At 41.2% G+C, this 25865-nt stretch overlaps 1 protein-coding gene across 3 annotated transcripts in view; it reads right to left on the reverse strand.

Annotated features, from left to right (window-relative positions):
* Nucleotides 1-16051: 16051 nt before the first annotated feature.
* The window catches only part of SIN3B (SIN3 transcription regulator family member B), a 42074-nt gene continuing 32260 nt past the window's right edge, over nucleotides 16052-25865 (reverse strand). For all 3 annotated transcript variants that reach the window (XM_088478480.1, XM_088478481.1, XM_088478482.1), the window contains 8 exons: nucleotides 23443-23626; nucleotides 22569-23172; nucleotides 19944-20113; nucleotides 19636-19809; nucleotides 19054-19146; nucleotides 17811-17905; nucleotides 17452-17656; nucleotides 16052-17075 (listed from right to left, as the gene is read on the reverse strand). In XM_088478480.1, coding sequence (XP_088334606.1) covers nucleotides 16845-17075; nucleotides 17452-17656; nucleotides 17811-17905; nucleotides 19054-19146; nucleotides 19636-19809; nucleotides 19944-20113; nucleotides 22569-23172; nucleotides 23443-23626 — 1756 coding nt within the window. In that variant the 3' untranslated portion in view covers nucleotides 16052-16844. The remainder of the gene's footprint in view (nucleotides 17076-17451; nucleotides 17657-17810; nucleotides 17906-19053; nucleotides 19147-19635; nucleotides 19810-19943; nucleotides 20114-22568; nucleotides 23173-23442; nucleotides 23627-25865) is intronic.

The following is a 25865-nucleotide window of genomic DNA, read 5'->3' on the forward strand; positions in this document are numbered from 1 at the left end:
TGATAGCACATTCATGCAGTAATTAAACAATGATATGCTGATACTGTAAATGAAGTGTAGGGGCCTATTTATCAAGCCCATTTTTTTAATTTTTTGCAAAACAGCAGTTTCTGCATAATTTTTTGAATTCCCGCAATGTACAGATGTGTCCGCATACATCTATCCTCCGTGTGCTACGAACCGCATTACATATAACTCTTGAGTGACATGAGACTCAATAGGTATGCTGAATATCATTTTAATCAGCATAAGCTGCATGTGCGTGCTATTCACATCACTTTGTGAATAAGACGCATTTTAAAGTGAAAAAGTTGCACGAAGTCGCTCAGCGCTACCGAGTCGCACCACAGCATGGCGCAACTATAAAGGCAGTTTAACATGCAAGGAGGCTAGATGTATGTGGACACATCTGGACTAACAGCCTAATGCAAGAGATTTCACAGAATTCTCCTTGAAAAGGCTAATTACCTTTTCAAGCAGTCACCTCCCACTTTTTGTGACCTCACAAGTTTAGCAGGGCAGACCCAGGTTCAGTGTGAACGGGGCTGACCTGAGAATAGCCCAGATCGATGGTGCTGTGTAAACGGTGTCTGACCTAGGTCGGACCTGGGTTTTTGGTGGAAAAGAGGTATTCTACTCTGCGAAAGGATCATGGACTACAGTTCTAGTAAAGAAGCGTTACACTCAAATTCCTTAGACATAGAAGAAATGGAGAAACGAACACAAACGGAAAGTGTACATTATATACCAGAAATGGGCTTGAATTCAAGGACAAGGAAGCAACAAGTTTTATTACACATTTAATTATATCAATGTTTATAGTAACACTTCTGAGGAAATGTGGAAGAAATTATAATGGACTTGCAAGGTAGAGGAAAGTTGTGGTTTCAATATTAGTGTTATTGCAAGAACAACAATGTGGCGAGTAACAGACTTAAATACTGTCCCCCTTGAACATGTGCAGAGGGTGTATAAAATGCATAGCACCAGTGGTTACCTGGAACACCAGAGACAGGACAAGCAGCAGAGAGGTGGAACACACAAGGGATTAATTTAATAAGCGGTGGCTTATAGCAGTTGCTGCTTAATGGAGTGTTTAAACCCAAAATTAAAAGGACAACACTTAACTAGCAAAGCACCCCATATTTAATGGTACTATTTACTAAATGGGTAATGTTGCTGACCCCATCGCTCAGATTCTTTGTCATAATGTTTTCTAATTTCACATTTAAGAACAACTGTTGGTCTTTCATTTAAAAAAATGTCAGTGATTAAATATCAATTAGTATCCCAGTCACCACTTGTGGGTCACTAAAAAGGTTGGTCTCATTTGCCTTTCTTCCCTAATGCACTTGCTTGACTGATGTGAGAAATATAAAAGATCAAGACCACTACCTGACATTATTTTCCCATATAAATGGAGTAACGGCGCCATCTTGTGTCCAGAGATGCGGAGAGAAAAGGTACAAATATAGCTAAAAGGTTGCTACAGGATGACAAATCATTTATTATTTTATTTATTAACAGTTTCTTATATAGCGCAGCATATTCCGTTGCGCTTTACAATTGTAAACATTAATAGAACAAAACTGGGTAATAACAGACAGATATATAGGTAGGAAGGCCCTGCTCGCAAGCTTACAATCTATAGGGAAATAGGCATTGATACACAAGGATAGGTCCAGCCAGAATGCACAGTTTCTTGGTTGGCTGCATGATCCAGTCACACAGGAATGTCGACCAAATGTCATGAGGATGTGAGAGAAAGACAATGTGTGAGATTGTGTGTGGACTGTAAAAAGGGGATGTAATTAGATATGGAAGCTATGAAGGTTATGTGGGAGGTTCTGGAATTTGATAAGCTTGCCTGAAGAGTTGAGTTTTCAGGTATCGCTTGAAGGATTGGAGACTAGAGGAAAGTCTAATTGTGCGAGGTAGTTCATTCCATAGAGTAGGTGCAGCGCGAAGAAAGTCCTGTAACCGTGAATGGGAGCAAGTAATGCATGGGGATGAGAGATGCAGATCTTGTGCTGAGCGGAGAGGTCGGGTTGGGAGATATTTTGAGATGAGTGAAGAGATGTATGTTGGTGTGGTTTGGTTAATAGCCTTATGTGTAAGTGACAGTATTTTGTATTGAATACGGTAGAAAACCGGCAACCAATGGAGGGACTGACAGAGCGGGGCAGCAGAAGAACGTTTCGCAAGGAAGATAAGCCTTGCAGCTGCATTCATAATGGATTGTAATGGTGAAAGCCTGTTTTTGGGAAGACCGGTAAGGAGGCTTTTGCAATAATGCGGGAAATAATAAGTGCATGGATTAGAGTTTTTGCAGTGTCTTGTGTGAGATATGGTCGAATTTTTAATGTTTTTTAAATGTATGTAACATGATTTTGAGACAGATTGAATGTGGGGAACAAAGGACAGTTCAGAGTCAAGGATGACACCAAGGCAGCGAGCTTGTGGGGCGTGGTGGATGGTCGAGGTATCAACAGTGATAGAGAGATCAGGTTGGTAACTGTTATTGGCCGGCGGAAATATAATTAATTCTGTTTTAGAAATATTAAGTTTCAGGTGGTGAGATGACAACCAAGATGAAATGGCAGAAAGACATTCAGTGACACGGACCAATACAGATCAAGATAAATCTGGAGAAGATAGGTAGATTTGAGTATCATCCGCATACAGATGGTACTGAAATCCAAAACAGCTGATTAGTTTGCCAAGAGAGGTGGTATAGTTTGAGAATAGTAGAAGACCTAAGACAGAGCCTTGCGGTACTCCAACTGATAGGAGGCAGAATCAGAAAAACGAACAGTAAAACAGTGATCAGATAGGTAGGAGGAAAACCAAGAAAGAGCTGTGTCCTTAAGACCTAGGGATTGCAGTGTTTGTATGAGAAGAGAGTGGTCAACAGTGTCAAAAGCAGCAGAGAGATCTAGAAGAATTAGGAGTGAGTAATGGCCTTTAGCCTTGGCAGTGACAAGATCATTTACTACCTTATACCCCTTTTCCATCTAAATTCCGGGTCTGACCCGGAGTTGGAACAAAGTTCCTATCCGGATCAGACCTGGAATTTTGCCGGCGCTGACTCGGGATATTCCCGAGTCAGCGCCGCTCACACCGCAGTCAGGTCTGCATAGACCCGGCTTTTGCGGAGTGAAAGTGGACGCTTGGAGATGACGTCATCTCCAAGCGCCACTGAAGCCGGACCAATCGGCCGGCTAGCAGCGCACTCCAGTTCTTCGTGACCCGGAGTGCGCTGTTCCCATAGCAGGGTTTCACGGGCTACGCCCGTGTTAAACCCTGCTAGTTACCTGGTTTGGATTGCCGGGTCACTCGACCCGGCGATCCAACCCTCTGCCCTTTTACACCAGGGAGCTGCCCGGGTTAACCCTTCAAAAACCCGGGTTTTAGCTCCGGTGTAAAAGGGGTATTAGTCAGTGCTGTCTCTGTGGAGTGTTGGGAACGAAAGCCGGACTGAAGTAGGTCCAATAAGTTGTGCGAGTTAAGAAAGTGTGTGAGGCGGGTGTAGACAAGTCTCTCAAGTAGCTTGGAGGGGCATGGGAGCTGGGAGATAGGACGGTAATTTGAGAGAGTACTAGGGTCAGAATTTTGTTTTTTCAGAATGGGAGTAATCACTGCGTGCTTGAACAGTGATGGAAAGTTGCCAGTAGACAGAGAGAGATTACAGATTTTAGTTAGGGTTGGGATAAGCACAGGAGACAAAGCTTTACTGATTTGTGAGGGTATAGGATCTAGAGGAGAGGTAATAGTGTAGGAGGATGAGAAGAGTGTAGATACTTCATCTTCGTTTGTGAGATCAAATGAGGAGAATGTGCCAGAGGGTTCAGGTAGGGAATTGAGCAGGTCACTAGCTGAGGAAGAGCCTACTATTTCATCTAATACCCCTTTTACACCAAACAAATAACCCGGGTTATTGCCAGGTCGATCCGGGTTGAGGCTCTGTGTGAACGGCTCCCAAAAAAATAACCCGGGTCGATTTACCGGGCAATCTTACTCAGGTTGAGAGCAGGGTTGAAAACGGGTTGTTCCTGGGTCATGAGGCAGTGTAAATGGGTGTTACCCTGATTATTTGACCCGGCTAGCTCCGAAAGATGCTGATTGGAGCTTCTGGGGCACCGGCAGATGATGTAATTTGTCAGTTCACTGCAGAGAGAGACGCACGTGAAGCCATCGCTTGCCTGCCTAACCTCCTGCACCACAGCAGCCTGACCCGCAGCCACAAAAGCAGGCAAGCACACAGCCTGCCAAAGCCAGAACTGCAGCCTGACCAGCAACCACAAACGCAGGATGATACACAGCCTGCCACAGCCAGAACAGCAACCTGTAGCAATGCTGTAAGCAGTCCCCACCCCTCTCTTTTGTTGCCTTTTGTGACCATCTTTGTCAGACCTTAAAACAGACCATTTTTAATGACTTCTATAGAGAAAAGCAGGGATTACCTGGGTTCAGTGTAAACGGGGCAAACCCGGGAATAACCCGGGTCGAGTTGCAGTGTAAACGGGGTCTGAAGCAGAGTTCGACTCGGGATTGACCAGTGTTCAAATTCCAGGGTCGGACCCGGGATTTTGGTGTAAAAGGGGTATAAGAAAGAAGAAAGGTAGAAGTAACAGAAAATGAAAACCCACAGTTGTTTTGTACTAAAAGCTTACTGGGACACATAATGAAAGAGAAAATGTGATCCATCAGACCTTTGTCCATTATTCCATGGTACATTTCTGACTCACGTGTCCATTGTGGGTGCTTTCGGCAGTGAACAGGGGTCAGCATGACCAGTCTGTAGCTATGCGGCCCCATGCAGAGCAAGCTGCGATGCACTGTGTGTCCCGACGCCTCTCTACCATAGCCAGCATTTACGTTTTCAGCAATTTGTGCTACAGTAGCTCGTCTGTCGGATAGGACCATACAGGCTAGCCTTCACTCCCCCATGTGCATCAATGAGCCTTGGGCACCCATAACCCGGTCGCTGGTTCACCGGTTGTCGTTCCTTGGACCACTTTTTTGGTAGGTACTAACCTCTGCATACCAGGAACACCCCACAAGACCTGCCATTTTCCAGATGACCTGACCCAGTCATCTAGCCATCACAATTCGGCCCTTGTTAGTCACTCAGATCCTTACACTTGCCCATTTTTTTTTATTTACTGCTTCCAACACAAACTTCAAGAACAGACTATTCATTTGCTGCCCAATATATCTCACCCCTTGGCAAGTGCCAACAATGTAATCAGTTATTCACTTCACCTGTCCGATGTCTCAAAGTTATGGCTGATCAGTGTATATATACACACACACACATTTTTTTTATTATATATAAATTCCCGATGGAAGATATACAGTGTCTGCAGATATATCTGTCCATCGGCTGTGCAGCAGTGCCGCTGCGACATGTCTGTGAACGATGTAGTTCAGAGACATATTGCTGGTACACACTGGCCGACGGGCAACCGATCTATTGGCCGATCAATTGATCGGCCAAAATATAGTGCATCTGGAAAGTATTCACAGCGCATCATGTTTTCCACATTTTGTTATGTTAGTTTTATTCCAAAATGAAATATTCATTTTTGTCCTCAAAATTCTACACACAATACCCCATAATGACGTGTCAAAAGTTTTTTTTGAGATATTTGCAAATTTAATAAAAAATAAATAAGAAATCACATGTACATAAGTATTCACAGCCTTTGCCATGAAGCTCAAAATTGAGCTCAGGTGCATCCTGTTTCCACTGATCATCCTTGAGATGTTCCACCGGCTTAATTGGAGACTACCTGTGGTAAATTCAGTTGTTTGGACAAGATTTTGAAAGACATACACCTGTCTCTATAAGGTTCCACACTTGACAGTGCATATCAGAACACAAACCAAGCATGAAGTCCAAGGAATTGTCTGTAGACCTCTGAGACAGGATTGTCTCGAGGCACAAATCTGGGGAAGTGTACAGAAAAATACCTGCTGCTTTTAAGGTCCCAGTAAGCACAGCAGCCTCCATCATCCGTAAATGGAAGAAGTTCGGAACTACCATTACTCTTCCTAGAGTTGGTCAGCCGTCTAAACTGAGCGATTGGGGGAGAAAGGCCCTAGTCAGGGAGGTGACCAAGAACCCGATGGTCACTCTGTCAGAGCTACAGCATTACTCTGTGGAGAGAACCTTCCAGAAGGACAACCATCGCTGCAACAATCCACCAATCAGGCCTGTATGGTAGAGTGGTCAGACGAAAGCCACTCCTTAGTAAAAAGCACATGGCAGTCCACCTGGAGTTTGCCAAAATGCACCTGAAGGACTCTCAGACCATGAAATTCTCTGGTTTAATGAGACAAAAATGTAACTCTTTGGCGTAAATGCCAGGAGTTCTGTTTGGAGGAAACCAGGCACTGCTCATCACCAGGCCAATACCATCCCTACAGTGAAGCATGATGATGGCAGCATCATGCTGTGGGGATGTTTTTCAGCAGCAGGAACTGGGAGACTAGTCAGGATAGAGGGAAAGATGAATGCAGCAATGTACAGAGACATCCTGGATGAAAACCTGCTGCAGAGCACTCTTGACCTCAGAGTGGGGCGACGGTTCATCTTTCAGCAGGACAACGACCCTAAGCACACAGCCAAGACATCAAAGGAGTGGCTTCAGGCCAACTCTGTGAATGTCCTTGAGAGCCCCAGCCAGAGTCTAGACTTGAATTCGATTGAACGTCTCTGGAGAGATCTGAAAATGGCTGTGCACCGACGCTTCCCATCCAACCTGATGGAGCTTGAGAGGTGCTGCAAAGAGGAATGGGCAAAACTGCCCAAAGATAGGTGTGCCAAGCTTGGCATCATATTCAAAAAGACTCAAGGCTGTAATTGCTGGCAAAGGTGCATCAACAAAGTATTGTGCAAAGGCTGTGAATACTTACGTACATGGGATTTATTTTTTTTTTTTTTTTATTAAATCTGCAAAAATCTCAAAAAAACTTTTTACACGTTGTCATTATGGGGTATTGTGTATAGAATTTTGAGGACAAAAATTGATTTAATCCATTTTGGAATAAGGTTGTAAACATAACAAAATGTGGAAAAAGTGAAGCGCTGTGAAGACTTTCCGGATGCACTGTATCTGCCAGTGTGTACCCAGCTTTATCCAACCATCTCTGGTTTCTAGACTTGACCCATTATCAACACCCAATATATTCAGGCCTGTGGCCAGAAGATATCAAAATGTAAAAAAATATCTTTAAAAAAAATTACAATTTCACACAATAGCAGTTATAAACATATTACAGATTTGTGATACATAGCTGTACAATTTTTCCAATCCAGAGGTCAAAAATTATTTTTGCCCCTAATAGAAGGGTGCTGCCATTCAATTGAGGCTCCTCATAACAGATATTATATTTAGTCTCCACATGAGACTTCATGAGGGGTGTCTTTTAGTGTGAATAAAACAAAATTGTCTCTCTTAATATGCATAATTGTCAATACAACAAATATTTCATTGCATACTTTTTTTTTTATAAAAAAAAAAAATTTTGTAAGGCATCTCATAAACAAAAGATTGTGAGGTGTTGGAACAGATAAATCAAGCTGGTAGTCTATTATGTGGTGGACTACCAGCTTGATTTATATGTTCCAACACCTCACAATCTTTTTCCATTATGTACTACTGGTAAGCAGGGCAAATGCCAGAAGGGCCGATGACCAGATGGGTAGGCAGGTACGGTGTCAAACCCCGGCCGAGCAGCTCCGCCTCCCGGTGCTCTGCTCGGGCCGAGGATACTGAAAGACGGAGGTGTGGCCACGCCCCTTTTGCAGGCATGCTACAGGGGGGCTCCCAGGGCTGCTTAGCAGCCCTGGTCAGTCCCTGCTGGTAAGGTATATATTGAAATTGTTCATGAGAAGATGCCTTATTGAAAAAAAAATATATAAAAAAATACAGGTTGAATCTCCCATATCCAAAATGCTTGGGACCAGGGGTATTTTGGATAATGGAATATTCCATATTTTATTTATTTATTAACAGTTTCTTATATAGCGCAGCATATTCTGTTGTGCTTTTACAATTGGAAACATAAATAGAACAAAACTGGGTAATAACAGACATATTGCATATCAAAATGAAATATCTTGGGAATGGGACCCAAATATACACACAGAATGCATTTATGTGTTATATATACACCTTATACACACAGCCTGCAGGTAATTTTATACAATATTTTCAATAATTTTGTGGCTCAAGCAAAGTTTGTGTACATAAATGAAATTCATTTATGTTTCATATACACCTTATACACACAGCCTGAAGGTAATGTTATACAATAAATTTAATAATTTGTGCTTTAGACAAAGTTTGTGTACATTAAACCATCAAAAATCAAAAGGTTTCATTACCTCAATCATGCCAAAATTATTCCGTATTTCGGAATATTGGATATGGGAGACTCAACCTGTAATGAATTATATAATGAAATTGGGACACCAGCAAGCTACGTCTCAATGGACTGTGGGTGAAAACTATAAAATGATAATATGTTCTGATCTGTGTTTTTCCTATACTGTATGATCTGTCACCATAACTGACGCTGGTGGTGAACACTGTTACATCAAGAAAATCAATACATTCTGGATTAGAATTCATGGTAAATTTAATTGGAGTGTCTAAGCCATTCAGATGTGTTGCAACATCTGTGATGTCCCCCTCCACATAGAGACGTAGTCAATGAAACGGTAGTATACAATATGATCTCCAAACTGTGGGATAATGTGGGCCCTCTCAAAGGAATCCATGTAAAGATTTGCATATGATGGTTCAATAGAACTTCCCATCACGATCCCAATATAGTACTGTTCTCCATATTTGAAATAATTACACGTCAATGCTAGTCCAAGCATTTCAGTCAAAAAAAAAAAAATCAAGTGGTGGGTTGGTCAGATGTGATTCCAAGAGGGCTGACCTGATTGTGGCAATACCATCCATATGGGGAATAACAGTATACAGGGATGATACATCCATAGTCACCTATATTGACTAATCCTGCTTAGGCAAAGTAGAAATTCCCACTATAAAATCATTAGTACGGTATCCTTAATATAGCTACCAATGCCCCTTACACATGGTTGAAGAAAGATACTGGGCCACCAGGGCAAATAATGAATTACGGCCTGAGATTATAGGCCTAACCGGGCGAACACTCAAGGGTCTTGTGGATTTTTGGTAACAAATTATTGAACAGATTGGATAATCAAAAACTCATGTGTGGTCTGATCTGTCCATCTAATTATTCAGCGCTGTAGCCAACAATACATCAAGTTTTTAAACTGTGTAGTAGGGTCACCCCTTAACCTCTGGTATGTCACCCTATCTGCTAATTGCAGTCTCACCTTTGTCATAGTCACTGGTATTAAGTAGGACCACCGCTCCGCCCTTATGCGCATGTCTAATGGTCACATTAACATTGTTATTAAATTTGGTGAGTGCAATCTTTCCTGCTGGAATCAAATTATACCGCAATCTCCTATGTTTTTGAAGTGAAGTATGTATACTCTAATGGACCAAGCGAGAGAAAGTTTTAATACTCGAAATATCATGAAATCTCTCCTTTAATCGTAATTTTCATGACATCTTATATCTATCAATGGACCACCTAAGTTCATCAAATGGAACAGTAGGAACAAAAGATAGATTTTTTGCCAACAAGCTTCTCTCACTATCATCCAATTTGTAATTAATTATCAATTCTTCACTGTTTTTGTCCCTTTAGTTTTTGTACTTGCCCTGAGGTGAGGCCTTCTGCCTTTAAAGGTGTATTGGATAGTTGTGAGTGTGTATTGGCTCTTAGTAATGGAGGTTTTTTTTCTACTCTGTGCATCAGAAAAATTACGTTCACAAGGACGCTGAGGAGTAATTATCTACATATGATTGATTTGCACGGTATCCACGGTTTCTAAATCTTGGTATAGAATTATCACTACCTGTGAGCCACCAGTATACCCTATCCTACATGTTCTTGGTAGTCACGTTTAACTTTCTCCAATTTAACTAGTTTGAAAGCAAATCAGATCTTTGCGATACCTGTCCACCTGATTACTTAGCTTATCCACCCAAGTGTCAGAACTGTGGGGCGAATGGACGCAATCTCTGCTCCTACTTTCTTAATATCAATTCCCACCTCCTCGATAACTGGTTAAAGTAAATCAAATGAGCATTTAATCAAGACTGAGCACCACTGGCTACAGAATGTGGGATTATTGCGGCCAATTGTGGGTACATTCTTCAGTCTGAAGCCCCGGGGCAATTGTTTATTACGGAAATAATCTGATAAAAATTGCTCATGTAGTAAAAGATCTATATCTTTTTTTCTCTAAATGCAATAATCTATGGTACAAATCCAGAGGACTTTCAACAGATAATGTGCTAAAATCATCGGTATCAAATAACACACGTGCAGCATCATCGTCTGTCACTACTAATTGATCATACTCTGCACTGAATAATAATTCTGCACTCACTAAGTTCTCCATAATTAACACAAGAAATATTTGTTGTATTGACAATTATGCCTATTATTAAGACACCCCTTTTCTTTCTTCACACTAAAAAGATACTCCTGATGAAGACTAAACACGTAGTGTAAAGGAAGCTATAATATCTGTTATGATCAAGCGGTTTCTATATCTCCAGCACAGATGGTGTAATGGTAGCATTACTGCCTCACAGCACTGAGGTCGTTGGTTCGATACCCACTACGGCCCTAACTGTGTGGAGTTTGTATATTCTCCCTGTGCTTGCGTGGGTTTCCCACGGGTACTCCGGTTTCCTCCCACACTCCAAAAATATACTGGTAGGTTAAATGGCTCCTAACAAAATGACCCCTAGTGTGCGTAAGTGCGTGTGCATGTGGTAGGGAATATAGATTGTAAGCTCCACTGGGGCAGGGACTGATGTGAATGGCCGAATATTCTCTGTAAAAGCGCTGCGGAATATGTATGCGCTATATAAATAACTGATAATAAATAAATAATAAATAAAATAAATGATCCTGAGCATCTTAGAGTATGGTAGCTCAGTTTTTAATGCTACAGGGTGGAAACTTGTGTACCGCAGTAGATAATTCTTGTTTCCTTGTGATAGACTGTAGTCTCCAGAATGTTAGAGCAAGACATTTTAACATCCAGGTAGTCTATTTTCTGATAACTACACTTGTATGAAAACTTGATGGAACCTTCTTGGGTATTGATCTGTTCTTTAAATGTAGTAAACATTTCTGATGAACCAGTCTACAAAATAAGTGGTCAATGTATCGTAAATATATTAAAATATGATGACTTATAGAGGGATTACTGAAAAAGATACGCTGCTCCTGGATAAACAGGTAGATGTTGGCATACGTAGGTGCCACGTTGGAACCCATGGTGCATCCGGACATGTTAAATTTTGATTTAAATAATTTTATCATTTTGATATTATTTTGTGGTCACAGGCCTGAATATATTGGATGCTGATAAAGGTTAAAGTCTAGAAACCCATAGATTAATCTATATTGGTGTGTGTGTATGTATGTATATATATATATATATATATATATATATATATATATATATACATATACACACACACATATATATATATATATACATATACACACACACATACATACATATATATATATACATACATCATACATACATACACACATTATATATACATACAGTAACAGTCAAAAGTTTGGACACACCACCTCAATGGTTTTTGTTTATTTAAATTATTTTTAACATAGTAGATTGATACTGAAGACATCACAGCTATGAAAGAACACATATGGAATTATGTTGTAAACAAAAAAAAATGTTAAATCAAAATAGGTTTTAAATTTTAGATTCCTCAAAGTAGTCCCCGTTTGCTTTGATGACAGCTTTGCACACTCTTGGCATTATATAGGAAAGATTCCTGGACTGCACACTCTGAATATTAATGAGAGGTGCTACCCGATGAGACTAATTGCAGGCACAGAAACAGACAGATCTCAGGTGCACAACTCCAAATTACTGATAATATATAAATGCAATAAAATTTTGCAATCAATAGAGGTTTTTAGCATAATCATGGCCAAGGTTATGGGCCTACCCACCACATCCAGGTAACCTCTTTAGGGTAGGTCCCTAACATACTAGGCTTCAAATCCAGAGCGCAGGACACCCCTAAATCAGCACAGCCTAGCCAGCCCAGGGCATTGCCATAGTGAGAAAAGTGAAGTAAAAAATGTAAGAGCAGCTATGGCTTTATAGAAAGGTGAAATTACAAATATAATGAAACAAAGTATTAAAATTGTGCAGAAAAGTAAGAATGTGTTATAATGCAATGCCCTGGAGGAGACCAACCAAAGCAATCCAGGGGACCCACGCCCCAAAGATCAACCCAAAATTGCATTACAGTATATAAACTTGTAGGACTTACCTAAAATTGTGCCTATTAATAGTGTGCATATACTATACCAGACTCCATGCTTTCAAACCAATAAGAGAGGGGTGCTAGTCCAGACTGAAGGCGTCTCCTTTCCTTCAGATGTGCAATAAAGCACATGAAATGGAGTGTATAGGAAAAAGTCCTGGACTGCACACCCTGAAATATATATATATATATATATATATATATATATATATATATATATATATATATATATATATATATATATACACACACACACACACACACACACACACACACACACACATATACATACACAGTCAGGTGCATAAATATTGGGACATTGACAGAATTTTCATATTTTGGCCTCTATTCACCACCTCCATGGCTTTGAAATGAAACAAACTATATCCAAATCAGGTGAACGGTGTAGGAATTACAACGGTTTCCATATGTGCCTCCCACTTTTTAAGGGGCCAAAAGTAATGGGACAAACGAAACAATCCTAAATCTAACTTTCACTTTTTAATACTTTGTTGCAAATCCTTTGCAGGCTTACAGCCTGAAGTCTGGAACGCATAGACATCACCAGACGCTGGGTTTCATCCCTGGTGATGCTCTGCCAGGCCTCTACTGCAAATGTCTTCAGTTCCTGCTTGTTCTTGGGCCATTTTCCCTTCAGTTTTGTCTTCATCAAGTGAAATGCATGCTCAATCAGATTCAGGTCAGGGGATTGACTTGGCCATTGCATAACATTCCACTTTTTAGCCTTAAAAACTCTTTGGTTGCTTTTGCAGTATACTTCGGGTCATTGTCCATCTGCACTGTGAAGCGCCGTCCAATGAGTTCTGAAGCATTTGACGGAATGAGCATATAATATTGCCCGAAACACTTCAAAATTCATTCTGCTGCTTTTGTCAGCAGTCACATCATCAATAAAAACAAGGGAACCAGTTACATTGGCAGCCATACATGCCCACGCCATGACACTACCATGCTTCACTGATGAGGTGGTATGTTTTGGATCATGAGCAGTTCCTTTCCTTCTCCATACTCTTCTCTTCCCATCACACTGGTACAAGTTGATCTTTGTCCCATCTGTCCATAGGATGTTGTTCCAGAACTGTAATGGCTTTTTTAGATGTTGTTTGGCAAACTCTAATCTGGTCTTCCTGTTTTTGTGGCTCACCAATGGTTTACATCTTGTGGGGAACCCTCTATATTCACTCTTGTGAAGTCTTGTCTTGATTGTTGACTTTGACACATATACACCTACATCCTGGAGTGTGTTCTTGATTTGGCCAACTGTTGTAAAGGGGTTTTTCTTCACCAGGGAAATAATTCTTCTGTCATCCACCACAGTTGTTTTCCATGGTCTTCCGGGTCTTTTGGTGTTGCTGAGCTCTCCGATGCGTTCTTTCTTTTTAAGAATGTTCCAAACAGTTGATTTGGCCACACCCAATGTTTTTGCTATCTCTCTGATGGGTTTGTTTTGATTTTTCAGCCTAATGATGGCTTGCTTCACTTATAGTGACAGCTCTTTGGATCTCATATTGAGAGTCGACAGCAACTGATTCCAAATGCAAATGTCACACCTAGAATCAACTCCAGACCTTTTACCTGCTTAATTGATAATGAAATAACGAGGGAATAGCCCACACCTGTCCATGAAATAGCTTTTGAGTTGATAGTCCCATTACTTTTGGGCCCTTAAAAAGTGGGAGGCACATATAGAAACCGTTGGAATTCCTACACCGTTCACCTGATTTGGATGTAATTACCCTCAAATTAAATCTGAAAGTCTGCAGTTAAAGCACATCTTGTTTGTTTCATTTCAAAGCCATTGTGGTGGTGAATAGAGGCCAAAATATGAAAATTCTATCAATGTCCCAATATTTATGCACCTGACTGTATATATAATGGGAGGTGCTACCTGATGACACTTTTGGCATTCTCTCAATCAACTTCATGAGGTAGTCTCCTGGAATTTTTTTCCAACAGTCTTGAAGGAGTTCCCAGAGGTGCTGAGCACTTGTTGGCTGCTTTTCCTTCACTCTGCTGTCCAACTCATCCCAAACCAGCTCAATTGGGTTTAGGTCAGGTGATTGTGAAGGCCAGGTCATCTGGTGTAGCACTCATCACTTTCCGTCTTGGTCAAGTAGCCCTTATATAGCCTGGAGTGGTGTTTGAAGTCATTGTCTTGTTGAAAAACAAAATGATGGTCCCAGCAAGCACAAACCAGATGGGATGGCATGGCGCTGCAGAACGCTGTGGTAGCCTTGCTGGTTAAGTGTGCCTTGAATTTTGAATAAATCACCAGTGTCACCAGCAAAGCACCCCCACACCATCACACCACCTCCTCCTCCATGCTTCACAGTTTGAACCACACATGCAGAAACCATCCGCTCACCTTCTCTGCGTCTCACAAAGACACGGCGGTTGGAACCAAAAATCTCATTTATACTCATCAGACCAAAGTACAGATTTCCACTGGTCAATGTCCATTCCTTGTGCTTCTTGGCCCAAACAATTCTCTTCTTCTTGTTGTTCATCCTCAGTAGTGGCTTCTTCACAGCAATACGAGCATGAAGGCCTGATTCACGCAGTCTCCTCTGAACAGTTGATGTTGAGATTTGTCTGCTGCTTGAACTCTGTGAAGACTTTATGTGGTCTCTAATCTGTGGTGCTGTTAAGTAGTGGTTTCTGGGGCTGGTAACTAATGAATTTATCCTCTGCAGCAGAGGTAACTCTTGGTCTTCCTTTCCTGGGGCAGTCTTCATGAGAGCCAGTTTCATCATAGCATTTGATGTTTTTTGCAGCTGCACTTGGGGATACATTCAAAGTTCTTGAAATTTTCCGTATCGACTGACCTTCATGTCCTAAAGTAATGATGGACTGTCATTTCTCTTTACTGAGTTGAGTGGTTGGTTCCATAATATGGATTACAACAGTAGTCAAATAGTGGTGTCCAGACTGTGTACTAACCCTACCTCTGCACAACACAACTTATGGTCTCAAACACATTAAGAAGGCAAGTAATTCCACAGATTGACTCTTGACAAGGCACACCTGTTAATTAAAAAAAAATCCAAGAGACTACCTCATGAAGCTGATTAAGAGAATGCCAAGAGTGTGCAAAGCTGTCATCCAAGCAAAAGGGGGCTACTTTGAGGAATCTAAAATATAAAACATTTTGTTTAAAACTTTTGTTTACAACATAATTCCATATGTGTTTTTTCATAGTTGTGATGTCTTCAGTTTTAATCTACTATGTTGAAAATAACTTAAATAAACAAAAACCATTGAGTTAGAAGGAGTGTCCAAACTTTTGACTGGTACTGTACAAGTATACATACAAAAACACACAGATTGTATATTATATTTTTCAAACCCTGGGACTTGAAACGATATGGAAGTTGAACCACACTTTTTTTTTTTTTGCAATCAATATTATTGTGGATTTAAAGCCTGCAAGTCAAACTGTAGAAAATGGTTTGTGAATATGGCCAAAAGGTTTTTCTTTATCTCTAAATTTGCAGAATCAGAAGTTTCCCTTCATGTACATAGATAACAAAATAGTCGATACAAGGGGTAGTGAACATTGATCCTTTAAATTAGAATAGAATACATTACACACACCACAGTTTTACAGCACTTGATTTATTTAATATAAGTTTTATGTGGGTCAGTATAGACAAAAGTAGTTTGTGGCATTATTGAATACCATAGACATATAACCAAACCGTCCGAACCCTTCATTCTCAGATTTCCTGGGACTAAAATACTGTGTGGGCAGTGCCAGACCAGAACAAAAGGTTTATGGGAAACAAGTAATACTAATTCAGATTCTAGATCATTCCAAGTGCTTTAACTTCATGAACCACAGTTAACCTTTTCAGAGTCGGCCTGATAAATGGTACATTTTACTGAAGGAAAACTAACTTTCTCCAGTTTGGTCAAACAAATAGTCTTAAACAGACAGCAAATTTCATTTACTGGGTTTTTTTTTTTTTTTCCTTAAATACAAAGGTGGCATATCTCCCAGAACCGTGATTAACTTTGGGTTCAAACCGAAAAGCCCAGGGATGGGGTAATTGACACCATCAATAGCCAATAAATCACTTCATTAGAAATTGTGTACACAAAATTTCAGTTGTATTTGTCTTGACAGGTTGCTGGGTTTGGCGAAGGGAGTGCATGTTGAAGATCACTTGAAGGCTCTTTTCACCCCATATTTGGTAATGGTGAGCCAGGGGGTGAAAGTTGGAGTCCACAGCACAAAACTGAGCAATAATGGCACTGGTATTAACCGTCGTCTAGTGTCAGTCAGGTTCCCCTTTAAGAACAACAGCAAAATAAAGCCCTGTAAAAAAGTTATTGAGCAGCAAATGCAGACAGGGGATCGGTGTGCGTATGTCAGGGAGAGGACGCTCGGCGTGTGTACTGCACTCTGTATCTGGTGACTGTCATGCCATGAACCTCAGAGACCTCACATACTGTCTTGCAGGGAACCATCTCTTCATCTTCTTCACCAGTCAGCCAGTCTTGTACCAATTCCGCTGCTCTTGGACTAACATTTTCTTGCAACCAGCTCTTGTGCCAGGCAGCAAATTTCTCATGGTGCCTCTGGAAGACCATAGGCTGGAACTAAGGAGAAACAAGAAACATTTCAAACAAAATTAATTTTTAAAAGATTAAATAAAAAAATTAAAGCAAAAACATACACTACTCTAAACTTCAAATGCACCTTTAACAAACAAAGTTCCTAACAAAAGTGTAAAAGCACAGAAACGTTAAATAACTGCTGTGGAAGGTACATACATATAAATATACATAAACTGCACCAGCTATCCATTGGCTGTCCTGACAGTAATTCAATGAGCTAGTGAACCTTCCTTTCATTCATGGAGAAGTGGTCATTACTGGCACAGGTGGTTCCCGTGTCACAGACTCTATGGGAGGGGGAAGGGGTGTTGTAGATCATTTCTTCCCTTGAGTTCTGTACCATTATTAATGTGCTCACCTCTTTGGCTCTAGTCAGTGTTCCCCAGCGGTACATGTAATCTTCAGAGTTCACTATGAACATCATCTTGTGACTGTTGAGCCTGAAACGGCAATCCATATTGCTGGCACTTTCTACTCCCATAAGTCTTTTCCATGAGCTTTTCACTTCGTCTTTCATCATTCGCATGGTCCTGCACTGCCATCTTTGAAAATGTCTAATATTCCTGCAGAGAGGGGGAATATTCCGCAATATAAAAATATCTAAGTGACCCTCCTTTTCCCCAAATATAGAAGTGAACATCCTTGCGAAGGATAATTCCATGACAAGTTTTGTCCAATACCTACAGAGGTAGAATCAGTACGAGTGTTCCCACTTACCTCTGCAAAAGCACCGGCTTCAATACAAATCCCTCATTCTGGCTATGTTGTTCTCCTCCCACATTAATGAATTGCTCCATGTAATTGGACAAGTGCTGGAAGAGATAGAGGAGTGGCTTTGTGTCATTGTTATGCTGTGCTCCTTATACACACAAAACTATAGGGCAACACAAAATGTACATTTATCAAGCAATAAACTATTAGCTGCATGCAAAATGTCTACCTGTAGCAGTAACAATGCTTACTATGGGCAAGAAAGAAAAAATCTGCTGTTTAGTTGGACCAAACACCAGACTTTGTACATTCTCAATAAGCCTATTTTTAGATTTATCAAGTATCCCATGAAGGGCTTAGGCCGGGTCTCCATTGGAAATGATCACCTTGCACTGTCATTTACATTAGATCTTTATAAGACCACTCCCCTCTTGGGCTACATGCATTATTTTTCATTACTTGCTATGAGCAGGACTAAATATGGCAGGCTTAACTCCCTAGAGGCCCAGGCCTCACTGGGTAAACAGGCCACACTTGGGATTTTCGGTTTGGAGAAGGTGGTCTAGCATACCGAAAAGGTGTCCTCTTTGAGGGAAAGAGGGAGTAGGAGGGGAGGATCAGAGTGCCTATGTAGGAGATGGATGGACCCTGAAAATAACACTCAAAACCACCTTGTGTGCCACCTTACAGCACAAGTGCCAATGGTTGCCTGCTCCTGCCCTAGAAAACAGGATAAATACTGGCGGATGTGAATTGTACATTTCCACTTGACTGGCATAGGCACCCAGGATGTATATAATAAGGTCTTGCAAAGACAGGACATGACAGAGAGGGGGCAGACGGAGGTGACCCAGAGTATGGAAGGTCCATTTACTAGTGTAACAAATAGCAGAAATAGAGAGATGAAAGGGCCTCCCTAGATCTGAATGCTTTGCAGAAACTGATAATAGTGGTCATTGTTCCCTACCATTTGGTAAGTGTCTCACACGGATTTATTGCTGTTTATGGGAAATCGATTTACTCTATGCAAATATTTATTTGAAAAACAATAAAAAAAATTATTCCTGACCTTTATATTTATTGCCTTTTGTATAAGAAGTATAACCAGAACTATATTTCTATATCCAGCATCTAATTTGACTATTGTATTTGGACAATACCTCTTACTAGAAATTGTTTCACCAATGAACAAGTTTACAAAACAATCTTTTACACATCAGTGAGATGTAGTGTGACAATAAGATCTCACCTGCACTTCAGCGGGGTCCTCTGTCTGCACATCTTCTGTGTCAAGCAGTTCAATTGTCATTATTACCTGGCCCTGTCTCTGCAGGAACATCACCTGGCAAAGAGCGGAGTGAAATAAGAAACAAAGCAGAGTTATTTCAGATACTGGTAATATGGATTTATTAGTGTAAGTTTCATTTAACATGATACATTTCTTACACCAAAGCTGGCAACACAAGCTTTTAGTACCAATTTAACCCAAAAAGTAGGTGTGTGTTGAGCAACGGGGTCTTCACTGACTACCAAAAATAGTTAAAAGCGATGGAAATCCAAATGTTGGGCAAAGCTAGATACAGATATGGCCCAAAGCTTAGTGTGTTTGGTTACCGTAACCCTTTGGAGCAGTGCAATGCTCCAAAGCGTAGCTATTATATGGTTGGTAGGAGCTGACCACAATGTTGTGTTGGCACCAAGTGTGAGTAATACAAGTACACACAGAGCATCAGACCAATAAGCTTTACAGTTAGTGGTTCTCTTCTCTGCCAGTCATTACAGATGCTGTCTGGGGTACCGAGGAATTGATGTCAGATGTTCCTTTAATTACCTTGAAGCAATTCTCATCTGCCATGCAGTGTTCTGCTTTCCACTGATAACTGGTCTCCTTGGCTGTGCGGACACACTGGGTGACAAGACTTCCTCCAGCTGCCCCCCTCTTTTTCTCACTCAGGTACAACTCCACCACTTTCAAGCAGATCTCATCACTCACCAGATGATGGAGCTATGAGAATGAGAGTCAAAACAGGGCAGTTACGGTAGCGCAGAAGTGATATGTCTTACACAAAGGCACTAAAGAAAAAGTATGATGTATATTAGAAACTATTTTGCTTGTTGCCATATAGGGAGTGTACTCACCTGCCGTGTGATGTTTTGGATCAGCTTATCCATCGTGAAGCCAATGTAAGCATGTATTGTGAACATTTCCCGTAGCGTGTCCTCATAATGTGTGGGGTCTAGATTTCCAACAAGTAGGTTCCTCACCATATCTAAGAATGCAGGGTAATATTCTTCTAACTCCACCTCACCTGAAAAATCAACACAACCACGTCTGTATTACAGAGGATATCAACAAAAGACATGTACTGGGCTTGTCAGGCCAAAGTGTTTGTGCTGGTGACGTTTCTCCTTTATTACAAGCTCAAAAAAAAAAAAAAAAAAACAGTTGAGAGAAACATTTAAATCCATTATAAAAAAGTGTAATAAAAAAAACCAACAACAAAACAAACAAAACACAGACACACCAGTTATCACTTCATTATGTATGTGCAGATGGTGAGAGAAGACATTTCTTATGCTGGGCATACACTATACAAATACCTGGCAGATATTGGCCAGATAATTGTACAGTGTATGAAAATAGCAATTAGTCGGGCATGCTGGATCGTCCAGCATGCCCATTGGATGCAAAATTTTCCAAGTCAACCGCATCTGACACTGTATGCACTTGTACGGCCAATCAACAGACATTTCCCCTATTCCTTCACAGGGTAGGAACTGGAGAATGTCTCCTGCTCAGGGAAGGAAGCCAGATATTGTGGGCCATATACTCCAGGTTATCTCAGTATATGGGCACGATATCAGGCTGTCAGATAAAGTGCCTGTTGGTCTGACAGGCATTTTCTGTATGTGTATGCCCAGCATTAGTGAAAAAAAAAAAAAGTGGTCACATGTGGGTCAATCCTATTGCATGCTTGATATTACCCATTTCTTATACAGAGGAAAACCCTGAGATATACTTTTATACCGCACATTACCCTTACTATAGTGGATACCACCTTCCATAACGCAAACATTGCAGATATGGCTATTCAGTACCATTGAAGTGGGACTTCGCTACAGATAAGCTTTTTACTTCTTCACATTGTACGTATGTTTTTGTAATTTGTGACTTGAAATCCTTTTACAAAACACACTACACTGTGGGCCTGATTCAGATCTGCATGCATCTGCCATGGACTCCACAGTCTGTTAATTTGGGGGCGGGGACAGTGTCTGTTTAACAAAATGGGGAGGGGGGGGGGGGGAGGCATGCAGAGGCTGATGCAGATTTCCTGGCCCAAGCAGGAGTTATGGAGGCCTTTCCAAGTAGGCTTGGGCTTACACAGATGGGCGATGACTGTCTAATGGTGAGCCGATGCTGCGTCTTTGGACGTAGCACTCAGATCCGGAATGCCGGCAGTAGGCGTCTTTGCCTTTAGATGCCTCCTGTTGAATTAGCATTTTTTTGCATCACTGTAGCGTCCATTTCTGAATTAGGCCCAATGTATATTTACCTCTCATTGTATGAGCTGAGCAGAGAATTTCTCCTGAGGATCTAACTTAAGCTGAAAGTTGTCAGATAAGCCTACATTTCATTTATAGCTGGTACACAGTTAAATATTTAGCATGAGCACTTTATCATAACACCGTAATAAGATGGCATACACTATTTCTTTTCTTGTCCACATATCTCCATTTTTGCAAGATTTTCCTGACTCCACCATATAGCTTTTCAGAGGTCTTATTTAATCCCGCATGCACAACATTCTAGCACCTGAACGTTTGGAAAATTCTGTGCCTAAACTACTCCATTTCCTGAGAGAAACAAACGTGATGCTCGTAAGCTTTAAATAGGGCGCTATTGCATTTCAATCTATCATGTATAGCATGTTACATCAGTGTTACAGAAAGCAGCTTCCCAGAAGTCAATATTTCAGGGCATCTAAGCACCCTTTCCACAGGACGCTTGACAACTGGTGAGAAGCTGTTTGCTGCAGCACTGAAGTACGATGGTTTGAAATACAAAAGCATCCGGTTTAAAACCTACTCATGCGGTATTCGTTTCTCTCAAGGAATATTGGATTGATAATTGTTACAAGGGAACCGAGGGGGTAGTTTGATTCTAGCTATAGTGCTAAACTCCATCTCAATACATTTTTTTTCTTTTAAACACCGTATATTAAGAAGCAACCCAAGTTCCACAGCAGCAGAAGGGATGTGTTGACAGTCAACATATTTTGTCATACTTGGGAATAGAAGGACATATCATGCAAGCAATATTACACAATCACCTATCCCTGATACCTGCATAGTAATTCCTCCTTCTGCTCTAGTGGGGAGCACAAAAAAAAATCAAGTAGAAATAATATAGGGAACAAATATGGAGACCTGGGTGCAGAGATCTGTTCGCATGGGATGCCATTGCTCCATTCTGGCAAAGCAGAACACATATGAAAGTCAATTGTCAATATCGCCAAAATGAAGCAATGCTGGAAATCCCTGACAGACACACCCTGCTCTGCATATTCGTTCTTTAGATTAAAATTTCTAAGGGGTCGCCCTGACACTGGAGATGGAAGTCCCACGAAATACTAGAAGATCAACATGAACACACACTCTTGACGCTCAAAGCATATTTCTTTCCGTTCATCTTCGATACAGCATAAGAAAACCCCAAAACCTTAGAAGCAGCAATTTAAAAAAAAATGAAACAATGCTCACTGGGCTGTTTCAATCGGAGCTCCATGGCAGGCCCATTAGACTTGTCTTTCTTGCCCTCACACAGCAATTTTTCCCGCTCTTTCTCAGTCCGATATTCCAGCAATTGAATCTGTGCCTGGCGATAGATCTTTAGAAGCCGGGAGCACAGTGTGTGATGCAGCCGAAAGAAAAAATACCAGTTATTATTTGTAAAAAATAAGCTGTACATTTCTTCTGTTGTCTTGGGTGGAGGCTCAGGGGATGACCGGGTTGGGGTAGTTGGTTCTGGAGATGCTCCAGGGTTTGCGGCTTTTCTCCGGCGCTCAGGAAGTTCCGTTACAGAAGGTTCTGGGACAGTCTCTGCTGGAGTATCTTCAGTGGTGGCGCTGAGTAGGGACTGGCAGGAAGTAGAGGAGGAGGAGGAGGAAAAATACAACTCAGGGATGAATTGATTTAGGACTTGCCGGATAGTGTCTTTGTCTTCCTTCTGAATTGCTGGCTGCCTTTTCACATAGTAGCTGATCAATGATGCTGCATCTTCCAGAATCTGCCAGTCCTCATATGTGTAAATGAGGTGTGGTCCACTGGATGTGGTCGTCCTGCCTTCTGGTTGTTGTTCCTGGTGCTGTTAGAGTAGACAAAGAGGGACATTAAGACTGTTGCTATTTGCATATTTCCAATAGAAAGGATCTTTTATAGTCTAAAGTCTTACGTGTACAACAAGAATTTTAAAGACAGTATTGTCTCAATTCTGGAAATAATAAAGTAAATAATTGTAGAGCATGACTAACAACTCGCTTTTTATGTTCCAAAAGACCTAAACCTGTAACGAATTACATACTACAGTATGAAAATATACTTTGAAATGCTGATAATACAATGTGGAACATCTCACCTCATCATAGACACTCTCAATCTCATTGAGCAGACTCTTAGAGCGCAGAGCCTTTGTGTCATTCTGCTTGAAGTTGACAGCCTGGTGGTCTAGAGATTTTAGGTATGCCCTCTCATACTGTTCCCGCCAAGTCTTGTTAAATCCTTGCTGAGCTTCCCTCCACTCCTCTTCTTTTGCTTTCAATCTGTACAACAGGGACAGAATTAAACAATTTGGTGCTTCATAGGACAAGAAGAACATTGTACTTCAAACACATTCCAAGTTTTTAGTTGGAGGCTGCCCATGAGACCCTTTATAATTACCTGATAGAAGCTTTTACCAAGAGTACACGGAGGCTTTTATCATCCAGTCAGGCTTGAGTGAGCAATTCAAGTCTATCCAGGAGTAGGGCAGTCAAGAGTGGACCCGGCTAAATCCAGCAGGAGTGGCTGCACACACTTAAACAAAAACTGCTGCTAAGTGGGTGCCTCATGCTGCACAGAAACTGACCCGGGCTGCAAAGGGGGACATCTCCTTTCCTATCTTTAGAGATAAGGGCAGGAGTGTGGCCACTTTTCATTCCAATTGTCAGCACAAACTCCTCCTCTATATCAGCCAAGGATCATTATTCCTGCACATGGCATTACCTTGCCTGGTTTTAACAAGGTGGCTATTAAAAAAGCCATTCTTAAAGCCATGGGTTTTGCAGACAATGTGGTCAAGACAGTATGAATGGGGTGAAAGCTGTTCTCAGCCAGCATATACCATAGAACCTTGACCAATTTTTCCTGGTGCGAAGAGAAAACATTCATTCGGTCTATCCAGATGACTTTTATTTATGGATTGGAATCTGATACACATCTAAATTCCTTGAAGGAGCAATTTGCAGATCTCTCAGAAGTACAGGACTTTCCAAAAGGGTGAACAGCATAAACAACCAACTTTTACTCCCCTGGTAGTCCCGTGGGACTGGAATTTAGTTCTTAAAGCTCTGCAACTTCCAATTTTTTTTTTACCATCGTGGTAGGTGGACCTACAAAAATAATTTTTCAGTCAGTCGCCTACTTTCTTAGTCTTCCATGAGGGATCTGGCTGTTTTAAGAACAAATCCTCCTTTTTCAGCCAAAAGTAAGTTTCACGATTCTATATTAAATCAGGAAATTGTGATTGCATCCTTACCAAATTATTCTCAGAGAGCTCTCTTCAATCAATACATGTAGTCAGGCCACGTCCACAGAACAAAAAGAGATCCGTCATTCTGATGACCTTTTTGTTTTGTAAGGTTTTCTAAGCAAGGTTGTCCAGCCTCTAAACAATCCACTGCCAGTTGGTTTACGGCTGTAATAAGACAAGCATACATGTTGGCTAATAAGCCAATATGGGAAAATGTGGGAGCCCACTCAGCTAGATCCATCCTGTGTTCCTTACAGGAAGTAGAAAATAAGATTTTTTTATTCCGAGGGGGACACTGGATGCCCTCTTCATTATAGCACCTTGTAATTAATTTGAAGCGTTGTATATCCTAATATTTTAGTTAATTTGTTACACAATACCTTCTTGTTCCTCTCTCGCCTATGGCCTCGGCACCTATCCTATGGCTTTGTTAGCCTCGACAGTTGATGGGGTATAGAGGGGGACAGTTTGGGGGGTATAGCTGGTGTCACTTTTCAAATCAGAGTCTCCAGTGTCCTCCATGGAATCAGGGAATATTATTTAATGGCAAGTAAAAAACAAATCCCATTTTTTCCACACAGATCTCCTGATGAACAGCCCGCTCCTGCTGCAATAGAACAAGGAGGTTCCAAGTCTGTCACAATTGCCATCAGAGACTGCTAAAATTCTTGCTAGCTCCTTAGGCCAGAGGTTCCCAAACCTGGGTGCTCAAAGCTCCCCAACACTTCAGGTTTTAGAGATATCCATGGTTGAGCACAGGTGGTTAAATCAAATTGACTGAGGTACTAATTAAGTCAACTGTGGTCAAGCATGGATATCCTTAAAACCTGTACTGTTAGGGAGCCTTGAGGCCAGAGTTTGGGAACCTCTGTCTTAGGCACATAAAAATGCCTGAGGTCTGGTGGAGGTTGGACGAGTTATAGGGGATAGAGGAGGGCGGAGCTTAGATTAACCTTTCAGTGCCTATACTCCTGCACTAGCCCCTCTACCAAACGTCATTGCAAGTGTCTCCCAGCATGAATGAAGAGGAATGGGCTGTTAAGCATGGGCCTCTAATATGGCAAGTCCTAAGGGCAAGGACTGTAAACACCAACTTGTAAAACACAGGGGTCACGTCAGAACTCCAGACAGAAACATATACTCTACCAGTGGCATGTTAATGAAACAAATGAATGACATGGCTCAGGTTTAGAGCAACCCGTGCTAAGCCTTAGAGAGGGTAACAGGCTTGGCAGATTATACTCGCTTATAAATCATTTTTTTTACTTACT

This window comes from Taudactylus pleione, unplaced genomic scaffold (assembly GCF_031769625.1).
Source record: "Taudactylus pleione unplaced genomic scaffold, aTauple2 ptg000214l, whole genome shotgun sequence".
NCBI lineage: Eukaryota > Metazoa > Chordata > Amphibia > Anura > Myobatrachidae > Taudactylus > Taudactylus pleione.